Raw genomic sequence first — 14,189 nt, 5'->3', positions numbered from 1 at the left:
CAATTTAGAAATTGAGTTGAGAATATCTGCCTGTGGTGATGTGCATTTTCCTCTCATTACTCCTGGCAATGCCTCTTTAACTCTTGGTACATAATTAACCTTAGAGATTGGGGAGTGGGGGGAGTGGTGTATTCCACAGGTACTACAATTGCTTCTGGTCTCAGAACTTAGAGAAATGAGCTATAAAAAGCAGACTACTGCCAATTGATTTTACTTGCAAAACAATCAATCTACTAACTATCTAGCAAGCTTATTTAAACAGTTTCAGCTACTATAGATACCCCAAAGCTTTTACATTGCATAGAGATTATTCTGTGCTGTATACCTGGGGCTAAAAGCAATATTCTATGGAAAATAGACGGTCGCACTCCACACATGCCGTCACATCCTTACACTTTTGCCCCAACTGGATTCCGCCAACACTCTCTACTTCACTATCTGAACCTCTACAAATGCTCCCTTATAACACCAAAATGCCTTATAGCAGGGCTTTGGTTTATTCCCTAAAAAATTTCTCTCCCAACAGAGTGGATCTTAGAGTAGAATATTACAACAGTCATTGATTTCTTGCACTACCTATGTGTCATTTGTTCCTTATTTCCTTAATTGCTGGTTCCCTCCACATTAAAGAGAGCAGATCAATTGGGTTAATACTAGAGATTCCTGGGAGCCAGAGTACCATTGATTTGTCAGCAGGAGCAGAATCTTACCTTCCCCAAGTTTTTGGTTCCCTCTTCAACATTCACAGCAGCTCTGTTGACATGGTCTTCAATGCTGTCAATCTTCTCCTGCTGAGACTAGATGCAAAGGAATTATGAGTGAGCGTTCCTGCTGGGGAGCAGCAGTCAGCCAATACACACTATTTTAATTCCTGTAATCAGGATCCCGTGTACTGTAGCCTTGCAGTCTGAATAGTGCTTCATTAATAGCGTCTGATAAACTATGTTGAAAGTACAAATTCACTTGTATACATAAAAAAAGAGGGGGACTTATTAGATAATAAAAGGGTGGCACCTTTATAGGAGAAAGCATTTCACACTAAAATTCAAACATACATATTATTCTCCAAATGAATCTACTTTTAAGAGAAGAAAAATCCAAATAAGCATTTACATGTAGAAGTTGATGATAAAAAAAACAAAACCAAACAAAAAACCTCCTTATCTTCTTTGAAGAGTCAAAGATTTAAAACAGGCAAATTTGCCTTAGGAATAAAATGCCCTGGATCCAATAAATACAAATGATTACATTTTAAAAATGAGAACACAATTTGGTTTGATCTGTCATTAAAACTTTCTACTTGTGATATGCAGTAGGGAGCACTGAATGAATTTACTGTCCTGAGCTTCACACCTGTACACTTTAATACATTTTAAAATCATGACAAGTTAAGATGTTCCAGATCAAAGATATTAATAAAGCAATCTACAAAAAAAGGCAACACCTGTGCTGACACAATAGCACTTGTGACACATAGAACCTCTGGGTAGAAGGAATGATTTTCCTCTCAGAGGTGAAGCCCCACTACATTTCTCACAAGTGGTTACTGAACCTCAGCTCAAACACCACCAGGGATGGGAACTCAATTACTTGCCACAGGAACAATGGGAATTTTTAAATAAAATGTAGACAGAATTTACATACAATAATATGCACCCATTTTAAGGGTACAGTATGATAAATTCTAATAAACGTATAAAACCCAAGTGACCACCATCACATCAATATATAGGCCAGGGTTTTTATTTGTTTTTGAAGATTAATTCATTTGAGAGAGAGCATGTGCATATGGGGAAGGGGGTGGAGAGAGAGAGACAGAGAGCCTTATGCAGACTACATGCTGAGTGCAGAGCCCAACATGAGGCTTGATCCCACGATGCTGAGATTAGGACCTTAGCCAAAAACAAGAGCTGGATGTTTAACCAACTGAGCCACCGAGGCACTCCTAGGTTTTTTTTTTGTTGTTGTTGTTGTTTTAATTCATAGAAAAAAGGAAGAGAATCCCTCTTTGATCCCAGCTAAATCCCACTCTTACAATGACTGTGAAATAATTCAAGTTTAATCCTCAAGCACTTGATTCCCTCTTAACTTACACTGCATTAGATATTACACTTAACTCCAACCATCTTAAAGAACATGTAACAACACAGCTGATTTTTTCCCCACAGTTGCTTCCTATCAGCCTTACTGACATTCCTTCCCTTCTCATACACCAAGTATGTACCTTTTCACTGGTAGACCTTTCATGGTATCGCTTCATTCCTGTATTCTCCCCTGCTATCTTGCAATCTCTAACACAACCCCTAAAAAAGTCCTTTATCAGTTTTCTTCTGAACATTTCTGTCAGAGACAAGTACAACAGTGATTCTTGCATGTGAGTGCACACCAGAATCACCCAGAGGACTTATTAAAGCATGGACCGCTGGGTCCCACACCCAGAGTTTCTGATTCAGTAGACTTTAGGTGAAGCCTGAGAATTTGCATGTCTAATGAGTTCCCAAGTGATACTGCAAGTCCACACAATGGGATTAAGGGCACAACCTTTGGACAGATGTCCTGTGTTTAAATCCCAGCACTGTGTGCCCTTGGACAAATTACTCAAATTCTCCAGGTGTCAATATTCTCATCTCTCAAATAAGGATAATATACCTCAGGGAGTTGAAGTGAGGCTAAAATGAGATAGGGTCTGTAGAGTGTGAGGAGAAAAATAGAACAAGTCATGATCTTCTCAAGAAAGCTTAGCTCCCATCTTTCTTTTCTAAAAAGCATATTAAACCTTTTCCTATGACGCTTGAAAATTCTTGGGCATTAAAACATTAGATCTCTCCTAGTCATTCATTGTTTTTCTTTTCCTCATATAATAAACTTTTTTAATGTTAGCTTTCTTTTTCCAACCCACAGAAGCATAAGTGCCAACACTAATAATACCCAACCTGTTGGGATTTCTTTTTTTAAATTTAAATTCAATTAGCCAATATATAGTTATATTAGCTTCAGATATAGAGTTCAGTAATTCATCAGTTGCATATAACACCCAGTGTTCATTAAAGTGTCCTCCTTAATGCCCATTACCCAATCACCCCCAGCACCTTCCTTCCAGCAACCCTCAATCTCCTGTAGTTAAGAGTCTCCCATGTTTTGTCTCCCTCTGATTTTTTCCCAGTTTTCCCTCCCTTCCCCTATGAACCTCTGAGCTGTTTCTTATATTCCACATGAGTGAAACCATATGGTAATTTTCTTTCTGATTGACTTATTTTGCTTAGCATAGTACTCTCCAGTTCCAGCCTACCGGGATTTGACACTAAATTTTAAGATTTTTTAAAAAAATTATTTATTCATGAGTGACACAGAGAGAGGCAGAGACATAGAGAAGCAGGCTCCCTATAGGGAGCCCAATGTGGGACTCGAGCCCAGGATCTTGGGATCACGACCTGAGCCAAAGGCAGACGCTCAACTACTGATCTACCCAGGTGCCCCATGACACTGAATTTCTATCACTGTTTCCATTTGGGACACCCCCAACACTTTCCATTTTTGCCTGAAAGTTTGTGCTAGCAGATAAATCACAGGTGTTACCATCATCCTCCACTTCTTGATGAGCTGAGGGGTAGACGGAAAAAAACCCAACATGTCTCCTCCTCTCTCTCAGTCCCCAAGTAATTCCATCAAGATGATGGAGCCTGCTAGACTTATTGTCATTTCTATACCCTGTTTCATCTCATCGCCTCAGAGAAATATTTTTGATACTCCTTCTTAAAAAGGTTGGATATTCAGTTCTATGACTCTTTTTCTTATTTTTTAAAGATTTTATTTATTTACTCATGAGAGACACAGAGAGAGACAGAGCCATGGGCAGAGGGAGAAGCAGGCTCCTTGCAGAGAGCCCGATGCAGAACTCGATCCTGGACTCTGGGATCACGCCCTGAGTCAAAGGCAGACACTCAACCACTGAGCCACCCAGGCTTCCCTCTTCTTTTTAAATAAATAAAAATTTAAAAATAATTTAAATATTTTTTCACAAAAATCTTTTGGTATAATTGAGAAAGGACCACAAGACAAAATGAAGCCTGAGATCACTGATGCTCCCTTATCACTGATATCACCAGTACTTGATGAGGTCTGTCTCACCCTGAGGAGTAGCCCACACTTGAATACTTAATCACCGACATGTGGAAGCTTGCTTAAATGTGGACATGGAGATAAGGCAGAGGGCAGACCAGTCCCTCTCCTGGGATCAACAACCGTCCCTCAGTTATACAGACTTGCCTTTTCTTCCCCTATTTTTCTTGGTTTGAAGCCCAAACTTTGCCCATATCTTCAAATTCTGCTTCATAAATATCGAATTTAAAGAAGATCAATGACACAATTATAATTAAGCAGCAAACCAGTGCCAGTTGTCAGTCACTGTCTAAGAATGCCAAACTAGATTCCATTCAGACTTGTTCACCGTGTCTTTGGTTCTTTATGCTGGGCCAAACCATCTAACTACCACCTTACTGCAGAGTACAGGAAACCAACTTCCTGATGATAGTGGCTCAGAAGTCTCCTCCCATATACCTACCAACCTCCCCTTTGTGCTTCTGATTTGCTTATGTTGCTTTCCTCTGTCTGGGTCTCCCACATTTGACAATCTTCAAACTCCCTTCTTGACATTTTATACTTTGGCCCCTCCTATATATTCTCAGCATCCCTTTATCAAAGAGTTAAACCATACAGGAAAGACACTAGTGTTTCTGTAAAGTAATATAAAGACTCTTCCCTTTTGTAAAGGAAAAGAATTCTCAAAAGACTAAGAATATGCCTATGAATTTCATTTTTAAAAATACTGAGTTAGGGCCCTTTATCTTCCTGAAAAAATAATTGAATCTTAATGAGCAGTTGTAGGAGCATCTAAGATTCTGAAAAAAAAAAAAAAAAAAAGAGTAATTTATTAAGTTAATGTTGGTCAAGTAGAATGCAGTTTTCCCTTGAATGCTTATTGTGGACACTTGTATAACCAGCATCCTCTTTATCAAGCAACATAATACATTGAAAAAATCCACCCAAATCTATTTACATCAATAAAAATGCTCTCCTTTGGAGAGTCTTGCTAGTCGTTGTATGGTTTTATTAATGTGCCAAAAAAGCTATGGGTTTCTTTAAGAAGTTATTGCCAAAACTGCAGTTATTTTCCTTTATTATATTCCTGACTCTCGCAATTCTAGCTATCTTTTAAGGCTAGCACTAATCTTGGATCTTGGTCAATCCAGGTAACACTGAGCTATCCTGGTTTTTAAGTCCAAAAGTATGTAATCTATAATTCTTAATCATAGCCAATAAATAATACACACAGAAAAGCTCAGAAACATACAAAGACTACTATATACAGACAGAGTCCAGGATTATATTGACCTAGAGTAGGTGATAAACAGAGTAGGAAAGTAGGATGCTGATATCATGGGATTCAACAATAGGAGAGGGACTCTAGAGACTATAGTACTAAAATGTCTAAAGGTAACAGTGGTGGCAGAAGTAAAACTCTAAGCAAGAAGCCAAAGAGGGAGATGACTGGGTGGCTCAGGTCACCCTGGTTGAGCATCTGCCTTCAGCTCAGGTCGTGAACCCAGGCCTGGGAATCGAGTCCCACATCAGAGTCCCTGCAAGGAGCCTGCTTCTCCCTCTATGTCTCTGCCTCTCTCTCTGTCTCTCATGAATGAAAAAATAAAACCTTTAAAAAAAAGAAAAGCCAAAGAGGGAATCCTATAAGGGAAGGACAAAGGCAGGAGTGCAGTTGGGGGTCAGTGAAAGGAAACGAGATGGGAAGTAAAAGACATTATCTCATTTAGTCGTCCCACAATTTTATAAAGCACATTGTTGTCAAACAACATTCTTAAGGTCAAATAGGTAATAAATCTGATTGATCTGATCTAATCCTTTACAATCCAGTTTTTAGGTATCCAGAGTAAAAACCATAGGGAATAAGGTAGAAGGGAGAAACAAAACTGGACCAGCAGCAAGGGTGACATGCCACTGGGCTACAGGCCCAGAGTTCTTTAAATTCCCCTTGACAAGAAAAAAGGCTAGTTCCACAGTTACAGGAAGAGAAGAGGGCACTTGAGCAATAAAGATTGAAGAAAACTGAAGCAGGGTGCTTAGTAGATATTAGTTTATTATTGGATCACACCTGGATCTCTCAATGGCTTTGCAGGTTCATTTTTCATTATGGTAAAAAAAATACATAATATAAAAATTACTATTTTAACCATTCTTAGTGTGCAATTCAGTGGCATTAAGTACATTCACAATGTTATGCCATTATCAAGACTATCCTATAGGGTTGTTTTTTTTTTTTTTTTTTTAAGATTTATTTAGTCACGAGAGAACATAGAAAGAGGCAGATACATAAGCAGAGGGAGAAGCAAGCTCCCTGCGGGGAGCCCGATGTGGAACTCGATCCCAGGATCCCAGATCATGACTTGAGCCAAAGACAAATGCTCAATCACTGAGCCACCCAGGCCCCCTGATTTTTTTTTAAACTATTTTTTACTTTTCATTGAGCCTACTTAGCACAGTACTATGCACATAGAAAGGGCTCCAAAAATACATGGCTAATTTGTCTAGAATCTATCACATCCATGTGATGATAATTAGAGGATGTGGTCACTCTGCTTATGTTCCCAAGTCATTTGGTGCCTAAATGGAGCTTCTGTGAGTCCTGACCATTTGGTCATGAGAACTCAATTACCCTGGGAATAGTAATCAGGGGTTCTCCTTTGAGCTTCTGCCTAATAGCTTTCTGTCCCATGGCCTCACACAGATTATAATAAATAGGACATTTGTATAGAACCATGGCTATAGCCAAAGTCTTCCTACACAAATCTTCCTAAGATTAGGGGTTGGGAGCTGCTTACGTAACCTAATTGGATATATAATTGTTAAATGGCCACAAGCCCTCAATTTTCCTTTCATGTGCCTATCCCTTTAGAAGGGAAATGTATTTGTCTGGAATGAGAACTTTGTACATGTTTAGTTTGTTTCTTAAATCAACTTTATTGAGGTATAACTTATATACATTATAATTCACAAATTTTTATGTGTAGATATCAATGATTTTTGACAAATGTATATACTTGCAGAACCATACATGTACAGATTTTACAAACAGCATTAAATCAGAGAGTTAAAATAACTGAATAAAACTTGATTCTGAAACAACAAATATTTGGGGATTCTTGTATCGTTCCCTTTTATATGCAAGTATATTGACAGATTGTATAGCTACCTAATCCAGAAACTTCAAGCATTTTGCTTCTTCTGATTTAGAAGCATCAAAAAAGGAAAATGCTTTAAACAATTTACTGATGTTCAATTTTAGGCATTAGATTTTAAGAAAAAATATAAAAACTAGAAAACAAGCAGATGAAGGGATTAGCACTGAAAAGCCTAGGAATCACACATTCTAGAAAGAACACATTTGAGAATTAAGAGCTCTTAAAAGAAAAAAAAATATGATGACGTTGGACAGGGTGAGGAAGGATAATGTTGGCCTCAAAAAGTTGAAAAATATTATATGAGAAAATGACAAAACTTGTTCAGTATATGGTTCCAAGAGGGCAAAAGTACCAATGGGAAGTTATTACAGGGCAGAGTTTATATCAGGAAGAACTTCTAAGAGGTAGAGTCTCCAAATGGAATGGCTAAAGTATAGAGTATTCCTGTACTATAATTGTTCAAAAAGAGGTGAAAAACCATCTATATGAGAAGCTGGGGCAAGAACAGAAGAATTAGATTAGCTGGCCTCATTAAGTCCTTTGCAGTGCTAGTTCCAATATTGTGTAATCTAGGGATTTCTTATACTTGAAAGCCAGATGTCAGGGAAACCATAATTCATATATATATAAAACCCCAAATCACAGTTTGATTGAGAACAAAGGACTAAACCTAGACATAAGCATGAGCAGACACAGGTTTGTTCCTGTATGTGCATACAGATATACACACACTTACATCCAACCTTCCTATACCTCCTGGGAAGAAAACATAAGAATAATTTAGAAAAACAATGACAGAAAACCTGTTCTGTCTTTCCCACCAAATCTACTTTATGTTCCTTCATCTATGTTGATATCACTGGCCACGCAATTATGCAGAATAAGCTTTAATATTTTACTCTTCCATCTTCCTCTAATTTCTACTAAGTCTACCCCAGAAATACCTCTTAGCTGTCCTTTACCTTCATACTTGTATTGCCATTGCTCTTGGTGAAACTCTTGCTATTGATTTCTAACTAGTCCTCCTGCCTACTATCTCCTCCTTCCCAGAGCCATAATTCACACTGCTAACAGTAATCTTTCTCAAGCAGAATGGATCATATCACTCTAATCTGCTCAAAAATCTATACTGGCTCCCTAATATCTACAAATTTAGGTTCAAATTCTTTGGTATGGCCTTCAATGCCACCTCAATCTGGCCTGCACACTCCTTGCTTTGCCTGCCTATAGTAGTTCATGCTTTGGTTATTACTGCAATACTTGTCGTTCTTCAAAGGCCATACACTTGTGTACTCCATGTCTTTATTCAGCTGTTTTCAAATGCACCCTTCCCCACTTCCCATCTGTGGACATTGTACTCAATTTTCAAGGCTCAAGCAAATGCTACCTATCTCGTGAAGCTATCCTAATGCTTCTATCTCACAACCCTTGCCTCTCTCCCTTGGAATAAAATGCTTCTCTTAAAGCTGATAATACCTCCCTTCATACCTCATTTTTGCACTTAATAATCATGCTTGAAATTTCAGTTTTGGGGGTCCAACCTTATCAACAGCCACTATTAAGTCCTTGAAGGCAAAGAATAGGCTTCATTTACTTCTATAGCTAACCCTGTCGGACCCCAGGTGCCAAGGATCTAACACAGTACCTTTTAAATAACAAACATTTGATAAATGTTTATTAAATTTATCTGGAAGTTGAGGACCATTGGACTTCAATCCATGGTTCAACATCAGTCTTAAAAATTCTAATTTCTATTGAAATTATAATCAAAAGCCTAGGAATTAATAAAAGCTTCTTATCTTATTAATCTAACATCTCTGAGCCAAAAACAATTAAATACTTACATTCACTAGGAGAGAGAAATCAGTAACCAGTTGGCTAAGTTCAATTAAATCCTTAAAAAGAGAGAGAAGAAAGTTACTTACTTTTTTGCCTAACAGCTACCAAAACAAAAAGAATTTTTAACATACCGCTTCTAAGGTTTCCCATGATTCTGCAGCATTTTGATCTCGAGGAATTTCAGGCAACGCATATACCTGAGTCATAGTCTGAGGATCAGCTTCAGCCTCAGCAGTGTGAAATGTTCCTGGATGAACACAGCCTCGTGTTTAGTTTATGGGCTTTTGTTAGAAAGCATATAGCATAAATCAATTTTGTAAAACAATTCCCATGTAAAATGCTAACTAACTGAATTCAGGCTAAAAGTAAATTGATTATTCTATAAAAATAGATGTATCTATGGGCAGATTATTCCAAGGGTAACAAATATTCTACAAAAAATCTCAAGAAGATAGCTACAAATGCCATCTACCCAATCTGAATAACTAGAGCTCAGTGTGGAAGAAGCACAGAAGGAGAACTATTCTATTTGGCCAACATTCCATGAAGAGACCCACTAGAAACAGGTTTTACACTTTCAATGTAAATCATTAACCTTTCCTTTGGATATTTTAGTAATAAATATCAGATTCAGAAGGTGTTACAAGTAGGGACATCATGTTTTTTTTTTTTTTTTTTTTTTTTTTTTTTTTAACAATGAAAATCAGCCATTTGGGGTAACAATAAATTTGTTATCAAATGAACAACTCTTACCATGAAGATCTTTTCATACATATTGTCATCCTCCTTCTCAGACTCATTTTTCTAGCCCATGTCTCCATTGCTTCTATTTCTTTTCTGAGTTTTGAAAAGTCGTCAATCCACTAAAGCCTTCCTCAGTAAAACTGCTAGGATGATGAATTAATTTACACTCCAAACTCCACCTTCAAGTTTTTATTTCCTTGTATTGGTTTTCCCTATCATTCATTCATTAAACTGATATGTACAGAATGCCTAGTAAATGCTAATCGGTATGCTAAGGTACTATAGACACAATGGTAAACCATATAAACAGCTCCAGAAGTCAACATAGTACAATGGTTAGGAGCATGGGCCTAGTCAGAAAGACCTGGGTTAGATTCTGGTTTGGCTAATTACTAGCTCTTTGAATCATTGTCCTCATTTTTATTTATTTTTTAAAAAGATTTTATTTATTTATTCATGGGAGACACACAGGGAGAGAGAGAGAGAAGCAGAGACACAGGCAGAGGGAGAAGCAGGCTCCATGCAGGGAGCCCAATGTGGGACTCGATCCTGGGTCTCCAGGATCATGCCCTGGGCTGAAAGTGGCGCTAAACTTCTGCCCTGTCCTCATTTTTAAAATAAGGTGAAAGGGATGATATCTGGCTCAGTTGGAAGAGCATGTGATTCTCTATCTTGGGGTCGTGAGTTCAAGACCCATACTGGGTGTAGACATCACTTAAATGAATAAATAAAAACTTAAAATAAAATAAAATAAAATAAGGTGATAGGTATTTATTTTGCACTGTGCCTGGCTTAAATATTGAGTATAAGTGGCTTAGTAGTTACTACTACAATAAATAGGCATTGCTACTGTTACTATTATTAATGGAACTTACCATATTATGTACAATACACTATATTAACAGGCAAGGCCAGTATAGTCTGATAAGAACTATGATATGAATAAATATGTAATGCTGGTGAGCACAGAAGAGAGGTATTTAACCTAGATGTGGGGAGGGGAGAGTAGCTGGAGGTTTTGAAGCTGAAACCTGAGAATGAACAGAAATTACATAGGTGAACTGGGGCAAAGGTGGAGGGGAAAGCATAGTATTCAGGTCAGGGAGAACGATACATGCATAGGTTTGGGAACTGAAATACAGACTATGAAAGAGAAAAGCAAATGTTGAGCTCTTTTAGAAATCTAACGTGACATTATTCATGGCATTGTAAACTATGTTAAAGAATTCTGTTTTTCTCATAAGATCAATATGGAACTATTAAAAGGAGCTGGAAACTACTGGGAAGCTGGAGGGTGCCATAATCAGATTTCAGATTTAGAAAGAGAACCATAGCTGTAGTGTAAAGAATAGATTAAGGATAAAGTTGAAAGGTAAAAAAAAATTAGAGAGTGAAAACCCAGTTGGGAGACTTTGCAGTATGTCCAGTGCAAAATGATGATGGCCTGTTTGAGGACAGTGGCAGTGGAAATGGAAAGAAGAGATGTGAAGGTCTAATTCCTTTTGTCCTCCTTACTTCAAATTCAAAATATCTACCACTTTAATATTACCTGACAACTGTTATGTATTGTGTTAGGTACCAAAGATGAGAAAATGAGTAATACAAAGTAGATGTTCTCAAGGAACTTATATTCTAGAAGAGTTAGACATACAAAGAGATAAATCCTAAAACAGTAAGAGATTGCAATGGTATTTAGATAATCATATATAGGTGCATACAATATTCTGTGGGTATTCTAAGTTTGGGATGGCATCTGACCCAGCTTGGTGTGGTGTGCAGTTTATGAGACAACGTCCCAAAATAGGTGATCTTACAAGACAAAGAAAATAGGAATATAAATTCTACATAGAGAGACCAGCACAAAAAAGGCCCTCAAAGAAGAAAAGATAAACCTTAACATAAAATCAGCAGGTTGGTCTTGCCAAAGAATGAAATAAAAGACACAGAGTTACAAACATAGAATATTATATAGATGGTTAGGAGGGGTTTAACCATAGACCAGTTAAAGACTTTGTACCTTATCTGGCAGACAGTAGAGAGCTACTAAAGTGTTACATGCAAAGACTTGACATAATGACATATGACACCTTATCTACTCCTAAAAGTCATTACTCTAAGTTCATCTTCTCAATTTCTTTTTCATCCTAGTCTATAACTGAATGGCATTTTATAAAACTGCATTACTATTTTACTTTTGAAATTTATGAATGTTTTACCTCTCGAGGAAAAGAATCTGTTTGAATTGTTTAGGAAGGGCATAGTCAGTTGACTAAAAAATATTTCGTAGGCTTATCAGAATTGACAGTGTTCTTTTAATTTTGAATTTTAGCTTATCTGAATACATTTCCTTATCTTGAAGAGCAAAAACATCAGATAAAGTTTTACATTACAACATTATGGCAAGTATCCAATATTTTAAAAGCTCTCTGATTTTTACAAATGTTTAAAAGAGTTATTTATCCTATGTCCTAACTTATCACATAAAGACACTTTCATTTTCCCATCAATCAAGATAAATGAATTCCTCTAAGACCGCTCTTCCACTTAATATTTCTATTGTAATAAGAACTCCAACTTCTTTAATAGGATGATGAATAATGATAACTTTGTTATCATTAACAGACCAAATGTAAAGCAGAATTTTATAATTACAACATCCACTCTAAGGATTTTTATAAGCCATAACCTTTATGCTATTATAGAGGATTTAAATGGAGTATACCAGGGTATATAACAAAAGGAGGGGAGACTGTCATACATAAATTCTTGATCTAAAAAATGAAGGAGTGGGAAATGTTTGGCATTTTAAGTAAACCTAACAGATTTCCTCTGGTAAAAAATAAGAAGTGTTTAAGTCATTTACGTCTCACTTGAAACCAAACTGCGTATGCATCTTAGTTCAAATGGAGTCTTAGAACAAAGAAATCTGTTCTATTCCATGGAAAATCCTGCTGTAAACTTACAACTCTGAACATCACTAATCAATCTGAGGCATAACTAACAATTAAGAAAGAAATCCTTTAATTTCTACAACTTCCATAATTCATTTATTCCAGCTTATTTTAGAAATCACTACCTCAGTGAACATCTATTGACTTTGAACTTTTAGAAACTGCTACAGACGTGATGAGGGAAAACAGTGAGACAGATTATAGCTGCAGGAAAGAAGGATGAAGTACTCACAGAACTCAAATTGCTATTGTTTTATATGATGAAATAATCTAAGATAGTTCCATCCACACGCAAACAACTGCAAGTGTAAAGAATGTAGAACACATGTAGAATACATATATCACTCCCCAGTTTTTCAAACTCCAGTTTTAAAATCTTATTATTGACTTCAAACTCAAATAAACATGAAGATATTCTTATTTGAAGCTAATAACACAGACATAAGACTTTTCCCTTCTCTCTATACAACCAAACATTCTCTTTCTCTCTGTATTTCATGAAAGGCAATGATTCTTCAAAGAATTATAATACAACACAGAAGAAATTTCCACTAAACTTCAATATGTGAGGAAAAGTTTCATTATAAATCTAAATTAATTCAAAGGCATTTCCTGAATTCTTCGTGTTCTGACTGTTTAAAAATAGTGAAATTAATCTATTGATCATGAATACCAACCTATCTAGCCAAATAAAATGACTTCTAAGTCATGGCTTAAGGAGTATTTTTAAGAAAATTAAAACCAACAGAAAACATATCTTCTTAATAATATACAAAACTATCCACGTGCTTCACAAAACTGTTCACTACATGTATATATACCTGTGATAAAATCTGATATTTCATCAAATTCAATATGCGGTCTGAAGTTCCCAGCAGTTTTAAGATTGGATTCTTTTCTTTTCTGAGTATTTGTTTAAAATGTAATAAGATTCTATTCCTATTGCACTGGTGAACTGTATGTGCTGGAAGGGGAGTAAGAAAGACAAAGATGGAGAGAAGCCCTGATTCACTCTATATGACTTGATATATCTTTCTAAATACAAATCAAATTTGTAGGTTCATCACTTCTCTTGGTGGCAAGCAATATGCTAAAAATGAAACTAGACACACAAGTGAGACAGAAGGGAGTTTCTCAGATCAAGCAAGATTGGCAGAGAAGATTTGCTTTAGGAACTCTCAGAATCTGGACAAAAGAAGCAGCAAAATCATCACAGCTTCCCCCTAAACTTAATAAGCTTCTTTTACTCTCCAGAGAACATAAAACACCCTATTCTACTTGTTATTTCTATCTGTAAATGAAAAACTATTTTTGTATTTTGATCTCACTCATGGAAATGTGGCAACATTGCTCCTGAATCTCTGCTGATATTTCCAACCAATTTATTTAGAATCAGATTGAATTT

The 14,189-nt window shown here is 36.6% G+C and overlaps 1 protein-coding gene across 5 annotated transcripts in view; it reads right to left on the bottom strand.

Moving 5' to 3' along the window:
- STX17 (syntaxin 17) overlaps positions 1-14,189 on the bottom strand; it is a 72,990-nt gene that overhangs the window by 13,862 nt on the left and 44,939 nt on the right. For all 5 annotated transcript variants that reach the window (XR_013388169.1, XR_013388168.1, XM_077912698.1 and 2 more), the window contains exons 5-7: positions 9,221-9,336; positions 9,095-9,145; positions 711-797 (exon numbers count right to left, since the gene is read on the bottom strand). Coding sequence is in view for 3 of the 5 variants with exons in the window: in XM_077912698.1 (XP_077768824.1) it covers positions 711-797; positions 9,095-9,145; positions 9,221-9,336 (254 nt within the window). In the remaining 2 variants the exon portion in view is untranslated. The remainder of the gene's footprint in view (positions 1-710; positions 798-9,094; positions 9,146-9,220; positions 9,337-14,189) is intronic.

The sequence above is a fragment of the Canis aureus genome, chromosome 10 (genome assembly GCF_053574225.1).
Source record: "Canis aureus isolate CA01 chromosome 10, VMU_Caureus_v.1.0, whole genome shotgun sequence".
In the NCBI taxonomy this organism is placed as follows: Eukaryota; Metazoa; Chordata; class Mammalia; order Carnivora; family Canidae; genus Canis; species Canis aureus.
The sequence above is the reverse complement of the archived record's forward strand: the minus strand, read 5'-3'. Positions and strand labels throughout refer to the sequence as shown.